The 22,968-nt window shown below is 38.6% G+C and overlaps 1 protein-coding gene across 4 annotated transcripts in view; it reads right to left on the reverse strand.

The window, feature by feature from the left end:
- Positions 1–21,985: 21,985 nt before the first annotated feature.
- LOC126815595 (uncharacterized) overlaps positions 21,986–22,968 on the reverse strand; it is a 32,252-nt gene continuing 31,269 nt past the window's right edge. For all 4 annotated transcript variants that reach the window (XM_056099747.1, XM_050541308.1, XM_050541310.2 and 1 more), the window contains 2 exons: positions 22,543–22,606; positions 21,986–22,108 (listed from right to left, as the gene is read on the reverse strand). In XM_056099747.1, the coding sequence (XP_055955722.1) occupies positions 22,022–22,108; positions 22,543–22,606 (151 nt within the window). In that variant the 3' untranslated portion in view covers positions 21,986–22,021. The remainder of the gene's footprint in view (positions 22,109–22,542; positions 22,607–22,968) is intronic.

Raw genomic sequence — 22,968 nt, forward strand, 5'->3', positions numbered from 1 at the left:
GAATGGCTCGTTTATAAAGGCCGGATATAAAAATTGAAGTAACGTTTTATAGATATTGTATGCATTGTCAAAGCTGTTTTAAAAAAATATAAATCAAATATTTTTCAAAAAAGGGTGTAAAATACAACTGCTGATAGACCTCGTTTTTAAAATAAGATTTGGATACAGACAGACGATCTAAAATAAAGTTGTTGGAGGGAGCACAGGCCCGGCGGAGTAGGAGGGGCTAGTAGGGGGGGGGGGCTAAATAGCCCCCCCCCCCCAATATTTTGGCCGCAAGTACCCTTTTCTCCAGGTTGTTGCACGCAAGTAACTATTCTATTAAAAACTGAGACTTCTAGAACGTAGACTTTCAGAAGAAGAAAAGCTGCTATGCTCTATACTGTTTCCAGGGTTAAGAGACCCGCGTTTGCGAGGGTCGCGATTAGATAACTGAACGGTCGATCTTTATTTCAAGTCCATCTCATGTCTGTTGTATCTATGACATATTAGGTAATTAGAAAAACGACGGGATAGAGTTTTATTTATACTCTTTCCTTGTGCCCCTTATCCATCAAATAAATCACTGCTATGGCCAGTTGAAACAAGCGGTTGCCATGCAAGATATGCCCACATTTTGTAAGAAATGGACGGGGAAGAGGTAAAATCAAAAAGGCTATCCTATCATTCAAGATCATTTGATCCTTAACATATTTAAGGTTCATCAGAATGGGACAACAAAGGTAGCCCCCCCCCCCCCCCCACCTGGAGTGCCTACAAAATCCGTACATATTTCAGATTTTGCCTGAAAAGCAGGGGCTATAGCTCTAGAATGTAAGGTCTGATGCTACCAAAGTCGAACGGATCCAAGAACTTTTGATCCTTAACACACAGTTTAAAGGACAATATTGGTGTCAGTCATTATTACATATGTGATAGAACTGGTTAAATACATTCCAAATATAATTTTAACACAGAGATCATTGCTATGGGAGACGTGTAACAAACACGTGAAGAAACGGGAAGTGACGCCAAACATGACAAACACGAGTTGTCCTTCTATATAACAGACTGAAGTAACGAGCGGTAACAGACAAACGATCGAATTTCATTTCACTGATAATTCCGTTGAAGTTAAAAAGTTATTATATGGGACGGTGAGAGGGTATCTCACAATTCAAAAATAGAATTGGCTGTCACTAAATAAGGGACACGAGAAAAAGTAGAAAAATCCCGTGCATTCCCCCGTTTTTATTCATTCTGTTCTTAATAAAAACATGGTAATGCACGGACTTTTTCTAATTTGTTCGTTATCTTTTATCTACTGACAGCCAATTCTTTTTTTTGAATTGTCAGATATCCTCTCATCGTCTCATATAACAACTTTTCATCTTCAACGGAATTATCAGTGAAATGAAATTCGATCGTTTGTCTCTTACCGCTCGTTACTTCAGTCAGTTATATAGAAGGACAACTCATGTTTGTCATGTTTGACGTCACTTCCCGTTTCTTCACGTGCTTGTTACATATCTCCCGTAGCAATGATCTCTGTGTTAAAATTATATTTGGGATGTATTTAACGAGCTCTATCACATATTTTATAATGACTGACGCCAATATTGTCCTTTAAGTTCATAGTGAAAGGTACAGAAACTTCATTCATATTTAACATTTTGTGTAAACGGCAGGGGCAGATGCGCAAGCAAATGGAACCCATCCATGAACTAGTGATACTCTTTAAGTTTCATCTAAATCGGATAAAATTGTGACCTCTAGATGGTCCACAACCTGGGTATTACATGATTTTATTATACTATTTTCGAAAAGGAGAGTGGCTATTTTGACGGGGAAGTTTCGCTCCGATTTTGCGGAAATAATTATTGTGTAACGGTGATATATTTGGACAGTTTTGAAAATAAGATACAAATTATGACCTCTAGGGTCCGTAAGCTAAAAACGTGATATTTCCTACAATCAGGGGATCAGAATCCAGAAAGTTACGGTCCAATACGAGCCAATATCGAAGAAACCCAGATCTTTGGGATTTTTCGTACAATCAGGGGCTATAATCCAGAAAGTTACAATCAGATATGTAATTTTTCGTACAATCTGGGGCCATAATCCAGGACGTTACGGTCCAATACATGCCAATTTCGAAATTTTGGATAAAAAAATTTTACCTGCTATAATTGAATGTTTTTTTACAATCAAATAAAAACTGTTACTTCTACTGGGTCCACGGTTCGTAAAATCAGGGGCCATAATCCAGGACGTGGCGGTCCTATATACGCCAATATCGAAAGGAACCGAGGTCTTTCGGTAATAAACGTACATTGTAAGTTTCATCAATCATTATGCATAATATATTTGTCAAGTTCGGCATCACAGGATTAAACCACCATAGATTGTGTTTTTATGGTAAGGGAGTTAAAAATGAAATCAAATTTCACTTCATTGCTGGGTAATTTTATTAGCCAGAAATCGTTTAGAAAGCGTCTCCGACGATCTAGATCAAGAGCTTCCGGGGCCTAGATGGCCCCTGGACCCTCGCCTATAAGGACCTAGGATGGTAGCCCCCCCCCCCCCAATCAAGAATTGCTTCCGCCGGCCCTGGAGCAGACAAGCCGGTCCGCTTGTCACGAAGGCATGGCAGCTAGTGAACTTCAGACATTCATGCGTTTGAGTTTTCATATAGCAATTTCATCTTGGCAGTGATGTAGGATACGGGGCCGGCAAGGAACCGTGTCTTGTCTTTCGGGTGGGAAGCAAACCCGACAGACCGTGTAAACGTTGATGTGTGCACGTAAAATAATCATTGACAGTTGGAATTCGTAATAAGAGTAGACTGTAGCGTCGCTGTACCTGGCACAAATAGCCACATGATGGCCCATTATCCCGGTTGGTACAGAACAGTAGGACGTTAAACCCCATTTCATTTAAATTTCATGATTGTGGGGATAAAATGCAGCAATCGCATGCTTGGTCGAAATACAAGCAGATAGTTAAACATACTTCAAAAACGGTAAGATATATCCGATATATATATCCGAATAAAAATGATTGATTTTCAACGAGACCACAATTTACTGTTTATTTTACATGTTAAAGGCCGGTTACTCTACATGTTCAATACAGTGATCGTTTTATCTTTACACGTGAACATGTCCTATACATAGTGATATACTACATACAATCATGTTGTGTATAAATTATAGAAACGTTATTGCATTATAAAAGATCAATGCATGTCAATATTCTATATAAGACTAGTTTTGATTGTTTAGATTACGTGTTTTACGACATTTCTACAGAAAATGTTGATGATTACTGATCAATGAAGTGGGCAGTTAATGATAAAATGGAAAGTTAAAAGGAAGTGGAGTATTGATGATTTGAGTTCGTTTCACCAAGGGCACAATTCATTCGATCACCGGAAAACCTCACATTAATCTGTTTAACGTTCCCATATATATTTATTCGACATGCTCATATTAATCTCTATTCGATATTCTCATATTAATCTATTCTACATTCCCATATTAATCTATTCAATATTCTCATATCAATCTACATGATGTTCCCATATTCTTCCATTAATCTATTCGACATTCTCATATCAATCTACACGATGTTCCCATATTCATTATCCATTCGACGTTTCCATGTTAATCTATTCGACATTGTCATATTAGATCGGCAGCCCAGAGCACTTTGGTCAAACGAATGAGGTACCAATATCTGAGTGCCGGAATGAATACTGTGTAACCTAGGATATTCGGATATGGATCTCTGCCGGGCTCCAGTTGCTGTGTGTGGCCTTTGGGGCCCCAGAGAGGGCACCCAAATAAGGGCTGGATCAAACATTGTGGATACAACTCGGAAACAAGTTGAAATGAACAGATACATCTCCCTGAGTAAAAAACAGGCCCTGCCAGACAAATTCTCCTCCGCATAGGTCCCACCAGACGCCCCAAAGGGCCCCAAATCTTGACCTAGATTAAACAATGGAGGTACCATATGAAACAAAGTTAAAATGAACAATAAGACTCTACTAAGAATAAAAACCCAATTCCTGACAAATTGTCTGCTGTAAAAGCCCAGTCAGACATCCCCAAAAGTTGGACCCCGCAGACATTGTGTTAAAAATGAACTGGATCAAACATTACTGATACCACATGGAACCAAATTTAAATGAACTGGTACATCTCATCGAATACAAAACGGGCCCTGCCAGAAAAAATACTCCTCCGCATAGGGCCCGCCAGACGCCCTCAAAGGGTCACAAATCTTGAGCTAGACTAAACATTGGAGGTACCATACGAAACAAAGTTAAAATAAACAATTAAACTGTACTAAGTATAACATACCCAATGCCAGACAAATTGTCTGCTGTAAAAGCCCCGCCAGACACCCCTAAAAGTTGGGCCCCGTGGACATTGTGTTGAAATGAGCTGGATCAAACATTGGTGATACCATATGAAACCAAATTTAAATGAACTGGTGGATCTCATTGAATACAAAACGGACCCTGGCCAGACAAATTCTTCTCTGCATAGGGCCCGCCAGACGCCCCCGAAGGATTCCAAATTTTAAGCTGGATTAAACATCGGAGGTACCACACGAAACAAGGTCAAAATGAACAATTAGACTCTACTAAGTATAAAAATCCGAATGCCAGACAAATTGTCTGTTGTATAAGCTCCGCCAGCCCCCCCCACCCCCAGCTGGGCCCTGTGGACACTATATGTGTTGGAAATGAACTAGTACATACATAAAATAAGATTGGTACATCTATTAAATGGACTGGTACATCTAACGAGTTAGCTGTACATGTATCTTTATCGTATTGTGGGCAATAAACACACACCCACAATGGATGATGCCAGTGTATGGAAGCCTATTGCGGCCATTGCATAATCTCGACTTCTCGTCTCGCGGCGAAAAGTCGAGGGCGAGAACACGAGGGAGCAAGAAGTCGAATGCGAGAACGCGAGGAAACAGCCAATGCAGGGATCGAACACACAACCTCCAGGCCAGCGAGCCAACGTCTTACCCATTAAGCCACCGTGGCTCTGAACTTTGAAGTAATAAAGCAAACGTCTGTGATAGAATACATAACTCTTTTTTATTAAAAAGATATTTTAATACTGGGGTCACAAAGAACAAAGGTGAATTTAGCAAGTTTACATTTTTATTGAAAGTGTGATTACTTTCGTTCATTTTCAGCTTATTTTCATGATACAAGAAAGACTGCGCATTCACTTTCAGTGCAAATGAACCCATTTGACCTTTGACCCCGAATATCTTGAAACGCCCCAACGGCGGACTGATTACCACTCTGCGTCGTATTCTACGCAAAATTTTGTACCCATTTGATGGACCCCCCCCCCCCCCGCACTGAGCCTTCAGACTAGTTAGTAGTACCAGTAGAGTGTGGACCGAAAGACTGTGCTACTGTGCTGTCAACTCTCACAAAACAGGCGGAATTGACTGTCCCATTGACTGCCATTTCTAATCCTCTCGTTCACAAGAATTTGACCACAGCAATGATCTCAAAAGTCATGGTATTGACTCAAATTTTCCAAATTTTCTCCCCTTCGGATTACTCAGTTAGCCACTGCCCCTAAGGTTCACAAAACATTATTAACAATCATAATATGACATGAACTTTATGTCATCTTGAATAAAACTACTTTCCGTCAAGATAACAAACCACAAACAACTATTTAGGCAATACGATCTATGCTCTTTGTGGGTAGGGATCTATGCTCATTGTGGGGTTGGATTATGGATGGTACCCAAGGTTTGGAACCACACCCACCCTATTCACCGCTTCTAGATCCGCTATTCGCGTTACCTTAAGATCCTGTGAATGTGTAACAGTAAATCTGATGCAAACTAAAATGTTGTATATCCCAGCAAACTGAGATTGGCGCTTATTTTAGCAAAAGTTGCTCAGTTAATGAAAAGCACCCTCATGTGTTTTAGAAGTCATAGAGACGGCATACTCCTTCATTCTATGAAGAACAAATTGGTAAAAAATTTCTTGCGCATCTTTATTCGTGTCTTGCTTCACTCATCTTTCAGGACATTAGGTTATTGGGGGTAGGGGACCCAGAACATGTACATACCAAATATGCCAGTAAGTGATGAAGAAGCGCAGAGTTACGAATATACGTAAATTTGGGTTCGCGTCAACATGTTTTGGGGTAGTGGATTCCCGAAAATGGTATAAAGAACCACTTAACACCACCGGGCATATCTTCAAATGAAATAATGCCCCTTTATAAATTTGGATTCTCAGCAGCATGTTTCTCGGGTAATGAAATCCCAGAAAGTTGTTCAAGAGAGCACCAGACACCCATGAAAACCATGCCAAATAAAAGTTTGACCCCGACAACCTAATGTATGGCGTCAGTTTCATGTGTTTCTCTTAATAATTGACGACTTTTTGTTTGTCTGAAGTTGTACCTTTTAAAGGAAAATGGTTCAAATCCCGAACTTTACCCTCAAGATTTGGGACTTTCCGGTACTCCAATTTTGGTAAACTTTTAGGATGTCTTTCAGTACACTAAACGGTACCATAAACCATCAAAAAACCTTTTCTTGTATTTTTTGGGGGGTTGACCCCCTTTTTTTTCTTCATAAATGACTGGACTAATTCTGATAAATCCGGGAAGTTGAGATTGCTGAAAGAGACGGGAAAGCTGAAAGTGAAGGATTACTGATGAAGTTGTCGCTGAATTTCAGGGGCGCGGGAGCTATATTATTTGGACCGGGTTGGCATTCTCAGAATTAAATATGGGTAGCTGCATCGTATATAATAGAGTTTTTTTCTAGTATATCTGCGGGAATATGCCTACTTGATACCCACTCCTGGTGGTTGACATAAACGTGGCTGTACATGTTATCTGGGTTCAGGAGATCACGTGGCCAAGTGGGTAAGACGCTGGCTCGCTAGCCTGGAGGTCGGGTGTTCGATCCCTGCATTGGCCGAGAAAGTTCATCCAAATTTTCCGGCGTGGTTTCCCCTTGTCAGTGATGCAGGACGGAGGGCCTCGATATAAGAGTAGGCCGTAGCGCCGCTGCACGGGCAAAATTTCCCTGATAGCACACTGTATGGCGTATGCGCGTCTTCATTAGCCCAGTTTAGGAGCAGAACAGTAGGACGTTAAAACCCCGTTTCATTTTATTTCATTTCATTATCTGGGTTCATTGCTGGAGACTACTCACATCGCTATAAAATTGGTCGACAATCGCCAACCCAACCGACCGGGTTCCCGCGCCACTGGTGAATGTACATATAAAATATTGTGGAATGCTGCTAGAAGTGAGCAATTATAGGTTGCTGATAAGTTCATAATGACAAGTAATGGCTGGAAAATTAAGCCAACAATTAATAAATTACCTGGTGAATCACAAACCCATTGTATTAATCTTTTAGTGACGTTAACCGTCAGAAAAATGTTATTCATGTCTTCCAGGGTCGATACGCCTAAATCTTATAAAATTATGCTACCCATAAGTACGCCATTGAAAGAACTGTTCATTCACCGACTATTGAACCGAGGTTAAAATATTAGTCATTTTCAATTGTTCCATTACAATATTCGATTAAATTCCATTAGACGTGTATGTCCATAATGGCACACAATATGTATTAAAATTCATACTATTCATAAACAATATTTGATAAAACTAACATCCAAGGCTAAAGTGATTTTAGTAAGAAAAAGAGTTGTATAAAAATAGTTATTATTTTTAAAAGGGTTCTAAATATATAGATTAATCATTCAATTCAACAATACCAAACGACCAAAGCCTTAGGGTCGCTTGGTAACTTACGAGCCTAGTTGTTCTCTGAGTATTAATTTAATAAGAATCGTGTGTTCTCTCGGGTGATGGTAAACAATTCATTGAGAACACTGACAACATCAAAACAACCAGCAGGATAACAATGATATCCCCAACGATTTCAGATCAATTTTCCACACCCCTGTCAAGCGAAGCGATGAATTTTCTTTAGCGAAAGCCCGGGTTTTGGTTTGTTCTTTGCACTAATGTAAAGATATAGTCAGGGATGTCATGCACCATATATAGAGAGCGTATGCTCTTTGGATTAGTTTATGCCACTTGCCTAATCTGTACGACGAATGTTGTGACTGTTAGCTTTGCATTTAGTTTTATTTGTTTATTTATTTTTTATTTTGCACTCAAAGTCGGCTATGATAACATTATTTTATTCATGTCTCACGTATATGTTTTCTCACGCAACAAGCAATAAACAAATATAATGGTTCCATTATGTATCTAATTAATATCCAATAATTCAATTATTATCGATCGTCGATATAATAAACACGCAGTAATTAATAATTGATTATCATGTTCGCCTATAATATTGTTTCTATGTACTATATAATTTTCAACCGATAAATACAATGGAGGTAGCGCCAGAATATGTTAAAATTGTTTCATTTGTATGATACTATCCACAACGTTATTGCAGGAGTCGATCTAATTTCCCCTTCTTGTTATAAAGCAAACTGATCAGCAGTACTTATAATCACACGCTCACGGGTGCTCAATCCTGCCAATCATTGGGGAATTAACTTCTGGTCATGCACACTAAAGTGTCCCGCAGCCGTTTACGAAATAACAGGGGACACAAACTTTTCGAGATCATTTTTTTTTCTCGGCGGTTATATACTCTTCAAAAAAAGTAGGGGATATTCAGAAACAATACAAAACTGCGGAAATGCACTGCTATTTTTATTAGAGATAACCAATGTATGTTAATAACAGGCCAATTGCTTACACATGAACATAAACAGTTCATATGGGCGGCTTATCTGACGGCCCCATTTCACTCGCCAAGAGATACACCGTCAAAAGTGAAAATGGACGTTTTTGATTTTTGTCCTAATAATGAGTAATTGCTCCACCAATCCTCAGACATTCAGCAATTCGTCGTGGCATGCTCCTAATCAACCGTCCAATCACAATTTGGAGCAATCTGACCCACTCCTCTTGCAGTGCCACTGCCAATTCTTGCAGTGTTGTCGATTGACGTTGACGTCGACGAACACGTCTTCCGATCAAATTAAACGTAACATACTAAAGCAAAGATACGCTAAACAGTAAATCTTATGTCAAATTTGACAATGAACCCCTCCCACGTGTATGGCGCTATTGCGTGTCGCATGTGCAGCTCAGTGGTTTTGTTGGGGCGATAAGTTCTTCATCTGTGAACATACTCTCAAAGCATGTTAAATGTCCATGACTATTTATCATATCGCAACCTGCATAGGTATTTGCATTTCAATATCCTCTACTTTTTTGGAAGGGTATATATGAATTCGGACCAACTGAAACCATTTTTCACTAATGGATCACTGTCAATCCGGAGGGTTTTGAGTATATAGTTAGCTTATTAACAATTAATTGATTACAACTCCAGAAACCACATGACACTTGATCAAACATGGATGAGTTCGATTTTAATGGGTATCGGACCTTCCGCTCCAGAATTATGCCCCCTGCCTTTTACGCAAAAGCGGTAAACCACCTAGAGTTTTGTCCGATTATTATGAAAATTCCGCCAAACGTTGAGAACTGACTCCGACCCTCCGTACACTGAAGACTGGGAGGTTCTGGGTGACCGATACTACCCCACCAATCGATCAGGATAGACATGATTTTATTTTCAGTATTGCTCAATCTCGTGGGTTTTCTCCGGGTCCTCTGGTTTCCTCCAACTAGCAAATTATTGAAATAAAATTGTACCATACGTGTGTCCCAAAATGACCTTGTTTGTGTCGGGAGGACGTAAAACCCCATTTCTCCTTTCTGTCCTGCTAACGTAAACGTGTCAAATCCTAAATTTGTTTGTGATGTCCATTCTAAATTTGTATCGCGCCAACGAAAAGGGCCCTTTTCCGTTTTAATGAAATAAAATGATAATTATATACAAGAAGCTCCAATTACACCGAACAGATAGAGAAATTAGATTGCAAATTTAATTTATAAATTACATAACATTTAAAAGACAGAAAGTTAACATGATATTAACAAATAAAGAATTTTGAATCTGTTATTTTTTATGCGGCCATGATGACAATTATTGATGAAATGGCCAACTATTCCATGTGTATCTAATGCTATGATATACGCCGTTATTCACCGTATTGTTTTCCCTGGTTAATTATTTCAGGGTAAACAATAGTTGATGGGATGGTTTCTGTTTACAAAACAGTATATCCTTCCTATCACCGACTTAATTTGCTAAAAAAAAACAAATAGCTTCAATCGAATACCTTATAAATTATTCATTTCGGTTGTTGAAGATCCACAGAAGTGCAGGCAAAATACTAGGTCTACCGAAATATATATTTAATACTTCATTATAATATTGTGGAGGGTATGCTACACTCATCAACAGTTTTGTTGTCCGACCAGTAAAGAAAAACTGTCCTAATTTGACTTTTCTTTGAGATAATTGTAAGAATTCTATCAAAACGTATTCCAGGGCCTAATTGTTTTTAAGCAGCAATCACACCATGACAATTTGGGCATTCCTGTCCGTGCAAATATCTTATCTAATAAAATAAAACCAAGTACGAACAATCCAAACCATAAGACAGAATTGGAAGTCCTAAAAAACGTTATAGGCAAAATAGTGTATTCAAGCAAAATAGTGTAATCAGCAAATGGACTGCTCCTCGTGTACAAAATACACGACAAACAGTGGTAACTGGTGTCCGGAAGTATAGGATATTGAAAAAATTTGACATCCCCCCCCCCCTCCTGTGACCTTCACAAGATAATATGCAAAGAAATCAAGGAAGGACAAAAACTCTTTCAATATTCGAAATTCAGTAAGAAAAGGAAAATATGTTTTTTATGTACATGTATATATAGATCAGATGCTAACCTTGGGCACTAGAACGTTAACAGGGTGATCAAGGGTGATAATTCTTGAAATTGTTGATATTCGGTAGCCTTCTTTCCTCGCCATTATGAACAACGAATCTTTAGAAATGGAATCGGCAAAGTGATCTAGAAGTAACTGCAAGAAATTCAGTAGAGTTCATCATCTCACTTATGTACCTTACATATACAGATTTTAAACAGTTCGGGTAATTACTCTGATAACAAGAGACACGCTACCTGCGTTAGTTTCGACGATAGTTACGTACGCGGATAATGTAGCCCCTTGTACATGATTCCCATAGTTGTTTCATGGTACTATAACACAACGATACATAACACAACCCTGCCAATATACCATTATCAATTTGGGGGCACGTGTGGTGGGATATAATGCAATCATGTCGACCAGCGACAGCACAGTTCTCATCGATGGTCTAATTTAAAATTGGAACCTGAAAGCGAAATAGTTGTCAGGAAGAGTCACATGAAAATGTGGGCGTATATTGTCGTCGCCCCTCAGGAGCGATCTAGGAATTTTGAAAAGGGGGGGGGGGGTGCCGCAAAATGAGGGCACTAACCGCTGAGACGCGGCACGCCGCTGAGGGGGGGGGGGGATCCCCGAAGAAAATTATCCGTCATTTCCTGCATCTGTAGCCATTCCAAGACCTATTTGGCTGATATTTTCGTCTAAGTAAACGTTCGGAAATCGTTGAAAAAAAGCCATAAAATCGACCAAAAAAGCCAGTTTAACACGCGACTCGAAAATTGTCAAGGCGAGCGAGGCATTATGATGGGAAAAAAGACGAATCTATTCCCTAGCACTTCACTATTTAAGCCTTTTAACTTGTACTGTCCACACATGAAACAATGCTACATCAAGTTGCACTAATGCGCGTCGGTGATGGGTTAGTATACGCCGCCGATTCCACAAGATGCTATCATTGATGTCTGTCTATAGTCACTCTATAGGATTAGGGCACCGTCAGCTAAACAACAAGAATTCGTTTGAAAGTGGAAGCATTAATTAGACCAGACTGGTGTGTTTAAATCGATGGTTTGAGTCATTTGGGATCCCTGCAACGGGTTGGGAACGGACAGCAGTAATAAAGGGCACTGTCGAAAATTAGGGATCCGCCTCTGCCCCTGTCCGTCCGTCCACAATTAGTTTGAGAACACTACGTTACAGAACACACTTTACTGTTACTGAGAACACTAGGTATGTAACAGATTGAGAATACTGGGGACGCGTCCGTTTGGCTATGTGTTCTGTGCAGAACACGGCTAGTTCATGTTAGAACACATACTATTCTAGGTTAGAACACATACTGTTCTAGTTTAGAACACTGTCAAGGCGTTCTGAAAGAGTACGTGAGAACACCAAAATAGTGTGCATTCAAATGTAACAGGTTGAGAACCCTTGACACATGTTCAAGGTAACAAAAAATGAAACTCAGAATAGAACAAAATCGGATTTAATGTCAATTCTATTATTAGGCTACAACAATATTTAAATTTTTAACGATTTAATTAAGGCAGCATTTTCTAGAATAACAACATACATTATTTATGAAAATAGTATGCATGTTTTTTTATGAATTAATTTAGGTCATCATAATTTTGAGATGATACGTTAAGAAATGTGGCCTGTAGACGACAAAAAAACAAAACAAATACAAGAAATGGGGGTGGATCTGCCCATGGAGATCGGGCATGCACCAGCAACAATAGGGATCATCCTTAGGGTATAAGGAATATGTATGAAAAGATTCAAGATGATACAACCCTATAGGGTACAACCCTATTCAAAGACGACCCATTAAGAATCGTGGAATGTAGGCAACACACAGAGACACAAATAATGGATGTGGCTTTTCCCCTGGGGGTGGGGCAATCACCAAAAAACAATAAGGATCATCCTTAGGGTATAAGGAATTCATACGAAAATTTTTCAAGACGATCGATTAAGAATTGTGGCCTGTAAGCGACAGACAGACACACAAAAAGAAAATGGGAGTGTCTCTTCCCCTAGAGGTTGGGCATGCACCCCAAACGATTGGGGTGTTCCTTAGGGTACAAAGAATAAGTAAGGGTACAAAGATGATACGTTAAGAAATGTAGCCTGTAGACGACAAACAAATACAAAAAATGGGCGTGGCTCTGTCCCTGGGGGCGGGCATGCACCAAAAACAATAGGGATCATCCTTAGGGTATAAGGAATAAGTATGTAAAGTTTCAATACGATCACTTAAGAATTGTGGCCTGTAGGCGACACACAGACAAACACACACACACCCACACACACACCCACACACAAAGGCGCGACCGCAATATACGTCCACAATCATAATGTGGACGTATAAAAAGTTTAAATCGGAAGAGATACGAACTTTAGATTGTATACGAATTTTCATCAAACGCGGACCACAACTTTAAACGGTGGCCGATACACGAAATGTACGGACCTCAAGCCACGCGTGGCGACAATATACTCCCTCAAAATTATATAAATTTGGACATGTAAAATCTGAATACATATATGGAAACGTATTAGTGAGATGTAATAACTGAAACATAAATAATTTGAAGGAAACGTCTTCTTTACAGTTTCATTTGGCATGGATTCTGATAATTCAAAAAAAAAATGGCTGATAAGATCGGAGATATTCAGCTCTAATTCTAAGAATGCAAATTTCATCACAATTATATGCCATGAATAACTGATTCATTTGTAATCACTTACTTTGTTTGGTCCCAATACTGTACTTCTTGGTGATTTCCTTTCCCTTATTTATATGCATCATTCCCATTGAGTCCTATTTTGGAGACCATTTAAATTGAAAACCTCATCATCGTTTTCATTTTCTACAGTGTGATCTTTGTGTTTTCTGTGTAAATGCTTCTGACAATTTACTCACATTTTAGCTGAGGAAGGAACATGATCCTATTCTACAAGATGTATACAAATTCGGGACATTTTAATATCATTTAATGTCTCCTGAAAGCAACAACATTGTCAGATTAATAGATGCACAAGCTGCATAAACAGTTGTATTTCTCCGTGTCTATTAATTATCTGTCAGTCAGAGTTAGAAAATATTTATGTCGTTGATTTACAATGAAGTAATAGTAATTAGAATATTTTTTTCACAGAAAAACACTTTTGGTCTTCGAATGAATTATTAGTGAGCAGAAATTCGCCCATGTATCTGTTATCACTCGTCACTTCAGTCAGTTATATAGAGGGATGACTCGTGTTTTCCTTTTGCCTTCGTCACTTCCGATTGTTGAAAAATTGATTACGCATCTATCGTAGCAATGATCTCTGTGATAAAATAATATTTGGAATGAGTAATATCGTGACTGGCACCAATATTGTCCTTTAAGGCAGGGTAGGCGGTTACCTACTTTGCCTACACGCCTCTGACGAGGATAATAATATGACCAAAATTAAAGATGAGGGACGTTTTAACGGTCAATGTACTTATCGTTCAAATATCAACACGACCAGACACGATGATTCATTTGTAAGATATTAATAAACACTTTTTTTGTGAAAACAAATTTTATTCATTCGGTAGAAAGAAACCTAGACATAAATATCCGAAGAAAACACAGAGCTATTGTAATAAGAAGTGGACATTATCTGGAGAATGCTAAATAAATAATGAACAACACGAAACCAAATGAAGCAATGTTCTCGAGAGTATAAGGTCAACCGAAAGAGAAACTTCTATTTAAAAATGACAATCAAAATTCCTTTCAGAAATATTTTGAATTCCCAAATGTATTGAAGTCATTTTTAGCTCTGAAGTTACATCGCATCCACTGGTTACATTTTAAAGAATCAATTGAAACCTCATTTATTTTTAATGTTGTTTAACGAACTCTCTTGCTTAAAGATACGTTCCCGTTAGGCCTTCAAACTGGGTGATTTGTAGATAACAAGCCTTATCTCTCAGCCCTCCCTGTTTCGAGATAAGAGATCATGCTATTACCTTCAACGTAGCACATGCGGGAGCGATTCGCACCCGGCATTTGTAAACAAAATTGACAATATTTTTAATCAAAACGTCTGTAACACATAAAGGCGGGGCTCGTGTGCACGCCGTAATTATATATGAACGTACAATCAATTTTGATAAAAACAACGCTTGATTTACTTTATTGTCAATATTTGCTGATAAATGAATGTTGTTTCAGTAGATTGGGCTGTATATGTGTAATAAGTACTAATAGTATAAAATTAGCCTATTTTTAAGATGGTACATGCATTAATAAAGAAATTGAGTTTGCCACTTGGAACTAAAGGCATCTAATCGTAGCTAAAAACAAGCACATCAGTATATCTCAGCGTTTTTAGTTACGTTCTCGTAGCTAGGTGATTTGATGATGTATTTAGACTAAAAACATATTCAAACTAATTAGTCTATCAAAATTGTGCTTCAAATCCTTCTCAAAACACTGTTTACGCGAGGGAATGCCCCCGCTATAAATAATCTATTAAAAAAGGCCATGTTTGTGTCACGTGACTTCGCTGACGAACTACCTAGCAACGGGTGCGAAGTCGGAGCAGAATTCATTGTATACACAAGACCATGTTGCCTTTAATCGCTATCCATTTATCACAAATATCGAAGCTTAATTAAATTCTCGGATTATCCACTGCCCACGTCTTTTTCCGTGATTTTTATCTCAGAAAGTGTTGTAAGTCTAACTCTTCATAAAGTTTATCGACATTTACATCAAGTGCTCAATCACCGCGTGCAACCTTTGACATCACGCGAGCAGACATTCCTAATCGTCTGTCTGCCGATAAGGGAAACCCTTACATTTTTGTCCTGTATGCGCTCCATGGGTGTTTTTCAGGAAATCCAGTATTTTTCTAGTATGATTGGATATTTCTACTTTCCATTGCCATACTTTTATTGGAAATAACCACCCGATAAATACTTTTCTTGGAATGTATCTTTGAAGTGCTTGCATCGCCGTGTAATGAAATGAAATGAAATGGAGTTTAACGTCCTACTGTTCTGCTCCGAACTGGGCTAATGAAAACGGGCATATGCCATACAATATATAAGGGAAATTTTGCCTTGACAGCGGCACTACCGCCTACTCGTATATCGAATTCCAACTGTCAAGGGATTTTTTACGTACAAGCCAATGTGTACACGAACCTCGGTTTTTCGTCCCATCCGAAAGACTAGACAGCTGCCCTTGTCAGGCCCTCCGCCCTGCATCACTGACAAGGGGAGCCACGCCGGAGCATCGCCGTGTATTTCGGCTCTGTTCAGCGTATAGTGCCACAAGTCAAATTGTTTTTCTGTGCTAGTCATTTTATTTTTGTATATTATTATTAAATCATAGAATTTTTAATTACCATTATGATATTCAATTTTTTAATTGGGATATTCAACACAAGTAAATACACATACTATATTTTGTAAGTGTACCAAAAAGAAAACAATTTATTCAACAACAAATTAATATCTGGCAATCGTAATGAAGGCATAGTAAGACATAAAACACTTAAAAAAGCAATTACAGGTATATTGTATATTGAGCAGATACAAGTACCGTAAATCCACAAGGAGTCATTACTAGGGTGACCCATGTGCCGAAATTTTTCCTACTAAAAGTGGTACGATTCTGGTACGTCTATTGTTGACGATTCTGTATAGCAGTAATATTTAGCTTTTTGGTTATTACAGCAGCTTTAAAAATTACGTTCGTTTTATTTTTTATACGCCCACATTTTCATGTGGACGTATATTGTCTTCGCCACTGTCCGTCCGTCCACAATTGTTTGTGAACACTCTAGAGGTCACAATTTTTATCCGATTTCAACGAAACTTGAAATATAGGTTTATAACCCTAAGATCTCGGTTCCTTTCGATATTGGCATGTATCGGACTGTAACTCAATGGATTATGGCCCTTGATTGTACGAAAAATCACGTTTTTAGCTTGTGAACACTGTAGAGGTCACAATTTTTATCCGATTTTGTTGAAACTTGAAATATAAGTTTATAACCCAAAGATCTCAGTTCCTGTCGATATTCGCGCATATCGGACCGTAACTTCCTGAATTATGGCCCCTGGTTGCACGAAAAATCGCGTTTTTAGTTTGTGGACCCTATGGAGGTCATAAATTTTATCCAATTTGAAAAAAAAAAACGTTTCAGTATATCACCGTTACACCCTAAGGATGGCTGAGTTCGAATTTCGTGAAAATCGGACCAAAACTGACTGACAAAATGGCCGCCCGTCGTTCTCAAATAGCGTAAAAATATGGTATATCAAGGTTGTGGATCCTATAGAGGTCACAATTTTTATCCGATTTTGGAAACTTGAAATGTATGTTTATAACCCAAAGATCTCAGTTCCTTTCGATATTCACGCATATCGGACCGTAGCTTCCTGAATTATGGCCCCTGATTGTACAAAAAATCGCGTTTATAGCTTGTGGACCCTATAGAGGTCATAATTCTTATCCGATTTACCAAAAAAAAAACCCGTTTGAATATATCACCATTACACCCTGAAGATGGTTGAGTTAGAATTTCGTAAAAATCGAACCAAAACTGACAGACAAAATGGCCACACCTCGTAGTCAAATAGCGTAAAAAAAATATGGTATATCAGTGTTGTGGACCCTCTAGAGGTCACAACTTTCTTTTGATTTTGATAAAACTTGACATGTAAGTTTATAACCCAAAGACTTCCTTTCGATATTCGCGCAAAGCGGATAGTAACTTCCTGAATTATGGCCCCTGATTGTACGAAAAATCGTGTTTTTAGCTTGAGGTCCCTCTAGAAGTCACAATTTTTATCTGATTTAAAAAAAATGTGTGAATAATCGCGGATACCCGAACTTAACTTCCTGGATTATGGCCCCTGATTGTTCGAAAAATTTTGATAAAACTTGACATGTAAGTTTATAACCCAAAGACTTCCTTTCGATATTCGCGCAAAGCGGATAGTAAATTCCTGAATTATGGCCCCTGATTGTACGAAAAATCGTGTTTTTAGCTTGAGGTCCCTCTAGAAGTCACAATTTTTATCTGATTTAAAAAAAATGTGTGAATAATCGCGGATACCCGAACTTAACTTCCTGGATTATGGCCCCTGATTGTTCGAAAAATTGCATTTTTAGCTTGCGGATTCTCTAGAGGTCACAATTTTTTTCCGATTTTAAAAACCGTTTAAATATTTCACCATTCCACCATAATGAAGGTTGAATTCGAATTTCGGGAAAATCGAAATGAAACTGCCAAACAAAATGGCCGCACTTTGTACGCAAATTGTGTAAAACTATGCAATACGAATGATGTCGACCCTCTAGGTCACAATTTTTATCCGATTCTGATGAAACTTAAAACATATCTTTATATCCCAAACATCTCAGTCCAAGGATTCAATAACACGGTTCCTCAACGTACAGGGCGAGTGTAATGAGAGCTACGTTCAGAGCTGAACTAGGTATATATATAAATATTGTGGTGTAATTGTCGAGCTATTTGGAGATATTTATTTATGGTGGGGCCCCCTATGATTACATGGGCTACTCAGAATAACAAATTGCAGTATATAATATTGCATACTTCATTGCTTCTATTGTGTACTATAAACTCAAGTATACTAGATATATAATTATTTAATGACTTTCAATTGTCATCTTCTGTTTTCCTTTTAATAAAATCAATAAGTGAAAATTGGAAATGGAATGACAAGATCTACAGTCAACGAATTTGTTTCTCTTCATTTGTGAAACTGAGAATAAGGGTATTAAACAGATGTATTTTGGAGCTACGTTTCTCTTGTCGTTTTTCTCAAACACAATATCGTTCTCATTCATCAAGTGGTTTCACTAATGTTATTGATTGCCAGAGAACTGTTGTGTTTATTTTAATGTGTTCAATTACTACATGCGAATTAAACAGATGGGGTATATCTTCTTTGATTGGCATTTAGTAATTGAACATATTAACACAAGGTACAATTTTATGGATATATAATATTACTGAGTTTGATACTAAGCGACGTTTCGGCGAGGATACTCGCGTCTTTATCAAGCAAATGATACAAACATATGAATTGTGGGCACATATATATATGGAATGTGCAACAAAGATAATGATACAAATACAAATATTTGCTTGATAAAGACAATTTGACATTTTTTAATGCGATGCAGAGATAGTGTCATTATTCCCAATGGATTAATCAAAGGTGTTAAAGCTTTAATTGCATTTGATTATTATCTTTGTTGCATATTCCGTATATATACTATTCAAAAAAAGTAGGGGATATTTGATTTTTAAGTGTTATTAAAGTCACCTAATGAAACTGACGAAGAAACAAATGACAAAATGAAATGAAGTTCACATTCATCGATTTATTCCAAATGATCGTTAGACTAAGTAAGGCACAGACTGACCATTATAAGGGTAAAATGATAGCCGGGGTCAAACAGCAAAGTTACCACAGCATCACAACCAAGTCAGTAACGGGTAAATCCTCCTCTGTTTGCCAAACAAGCATTGATCCGACGTGGCATACTCCTAATGAGACGTCTAAGGTCATTTTGGTCCAGATTGTCCCATTCCTGTTGCAACGCAGCAGCAAGTTCTTGGACATTGGCAGGACGTTGTTGACGTTGACGTAACCTCTGTCCAAGCATGTCCCAGACATGCTCGATGGGGGAGAGGTCGGGACTCAGTGCTGGCCAAGGTAATGTGGTGATGTTCTGTTGTTGGAGGTAACCTGTAACGATCCTGGCCCTGTGACATCTTGCGTTGTCATCCTGGAAGATGAAACGGCGGCCATGACGTCGTGCGAACGGCACAACATGGACTGCCAAGATGTTGTTCCGGTAGTACTGGCCTGTAACACGCCCTGCAACAACATGTAAAGCTGTTCTTCCAGCAACAGTGATGCCTCCCCACACCATAACAGAACCACCCCCAAATCGGTCATGTCTGATGACGTTAATGTCTTGGAAGCGCTCGTTTCGACGACGCCACACCCTCCTACGTCTGTCAAAAAAATCAACAGTGAACCTTGACTCATCTGAAAACATCACATTGCTCCAGCGTCGATTATCCCAGTGTTGACGATCCCTACACCAACGACGTCTTGCCTGAATGTGATGATCTCTCAAACAAGGGATCACGCGAGGACGTCGGGCGCGAAGGTGACCCCTATGCAGTCGATTCCGAATCGTCTGGCCACTCACTCTCACACCAGTGTCTGTTTGAAGACGAGCGCTGATCTGATTTGCTGTGATGACACGATTTCTCAAGGCCAAGGTACGGATAAATCGATCCTGGGCCTGAGTTGTCGCCCTTGGTCGACCTGAGCGTGGTCTGTCTTGTACAGATTGTGTATCACGGTATCTGGACCATAGCCTGCTTATGACAGACTGAGAAACATTCATCGTCCGCGCCACAACCGCCTGTGTTGTGCCGATCTGTAGCATGCCAAGGGCACGTAACCTTTCATTTTGGGTAAGCCGACGCATATCAAAATTTGTTTTCTGGTCACTGAAACAATTAAACTGATGTTTCCACCCTGGAATTCAATGCCACAATGACTGTAACATTCAAAGTCAGAGTCGTGCAAATCTTGGGTTGGACCCCCATGATGATCCCAAGCATCACCTGCATTCCATGCGCTAGCTATTGGTGCGTTTGGGCGTCACATGTAACTGGAAATGTTTCTTCTGTTAGGTTCTATAGTGACTTTTTTCGTAGTCATTTGCATATTTTAGTATTATGCCCCCAAAATCAAATATCCCCTACTTTTTTTGAATAGTATATATGTGCCCACAATTCACATATTTGTATCATTTGCTTGATAAAGACGAGAGTATCCTCGTCGAAACATCGCTTAGTATCAAACTCAGTAATTGATATCCATAAAATTGTACCTTGTGTTAAACAGATGGGTTTGTAAAAATATTTCTCACTCGTTCTGCTAGAAATTCCATTGCAGGGGCAGTCCCATAACATGGCATTGTTAAATATTTCAGTATATCCAACATAGAAATGAAATGGGGTTTAATGTTCTACATTTCTGCACCAACCCTGATAGGGTCTATTTTAAGGCTTTACTGGCGATGTACGGTTTCCGGTGTTTTGGGGTTCTGTGAAAATTTCCAGAATTTTACTTCCGATAACACGATAACACACTTACACTTTTATAACCCAAATGAAAGAGAATTAACATATTTATAACCGCGTGTCAATATCATTAGCAGTTCAAAGAAACATCCAAAGTCGATCCAAGGGAAACGAATCGGAACCTGACGATGTTCTGTTATGTAATTTTCGTGCTTTAGGTGGTGGTGGGAATATGTCAACAATACAAAACCTTTGAAACAGGAATCGAAAGTGGTCGATGATCACAATGATAGCTAAGTTTCCCCATACAATCTTGTAAGATTCACAAGGCTACATAGCATTTTTTCAAAGCACAGATTTCAGATTTTCAAAGCACAGATTTTTTATCCGGGTGGGGGGGGGGGGGCACGTTCATGCCTGTACGCAAGTTAAAATAGGCCCTGATCCATGATAATGACAAGATGGGCACACACCATGCAGTGTGCAATGTGGGAAATTTTTCCCCGACCATAGCAGAGTTTTTGCCAACTCGTCATCGAATTCCAACTGTCAGGGGTTCTTTTCTGCCAGCGTGTACACAGGAGCTCGATTTGTGGTCCCATCAAAATGACCAGACACTCCTCCATCCTGCACCACCTACAAGCAGGAACCACGGAAACATTGTGGCTCTTATCTAAAATGGCCTTATGTGTCTGGAATATTCAAATCAAACTATACAGCTTTTTGGCAATAGATTTACTGAAAGGTGTTACATAACTTATTTGAGGAATTTCATTCTTCAATGTATGAGTGACCGGAGTGTAGTAAAGACCGGATGTTAACCACCTTCAATTTAGAGTGTAACAACAATAAGATCTAATCTAAATCAGCTGGTCTCCATTTTGTTTTTATTCTGGGCATAGTTATGGTGACAAAATGCCATTGGTTACGAATAAATTAAATTGAAGCATGTGCAATAAAAAGGTTTCTTTATTAAAAACATATATTCTACATTTGATTTAAAGGTTCAATACCCAATACTCTCATTCCATTAGCTAAAGTTTGTCTTGCACTGTTAAATAACACTAATCTAGCCTGTAAAATAACAAAAATGTATATTAATATAACATAGCTAACATAAAAATATATATGTACTATACAGAATGTTTGGGTGTGGTCCTAATAATTTGCTAATTAAGAGGAACATATTTCAGGAAATTAGAATGGTACATCTGGAAATGTTAAAGAAGAATCACCCCTTTGGATTTGGAAATCTTGAATGTTAGTATACAAAAATTTCCAATTTATCGGGACTTGATGTTTGACTATAAGGTTATATCTGTGGGTAGGCTCAAAATTTTGGAAAGATCTACAGTATAAAGACACTGTCATATGAACCCCATGTAATAAACAAGTTGGAAGCATAGTTCATGAAAGAATATCAGTTTATATGTCCCATACATTATTCAATCAACAATACAATAACAGAATAATTCCAAATTTTTTTCACGGATTTGTTAATCACTTACCTCAGCTAATTCTGTTCGTTGGTTTTTAACAGGTAAATGTTTATATGCTAAGTTAGCTAAATGTCTGAAAAACATCATAGAATCAATTATAACTAACAACCAGCAGCTGCCAGGCATGATACACCCACATTTTGCAAGAGATGGATAGAGAACAAGCTAAAAACAATCAGGGGCCATAATCCAGAAAGTTATGGTCTGAAATGCACAAATATCAAAAGGGACTGAGATTTGTTTTAAGTTTCATCTAAATCGGATAAAATTTGTGACCTCTAGTTGTTCGATTTTATAGATCGGTTTAGCGTGAGCGAAGGTGACAGGATTTTCAACCCGAGAATTCCGCGGATTTGAACATTCTAGCGCAATTAGGAGAGTTATTGTGTCCCCCAAAAACTGACAGAAAGAAAGACGGGGTGACAATAAATGCTA

This window comes from Patella vulgata, chromosome 3 (assembly GCF_932274485.2).
Source record: "Patella vulgata chromosome 3, xgPatVulg1.2, whole genome shotgun sequence".
In the NCBI taxonomy this organism is placed as follows: Eukaryota; Metazoa; Mollusca; class Gastropoda; family Patellidae; genus Patella; species Patella vulgata.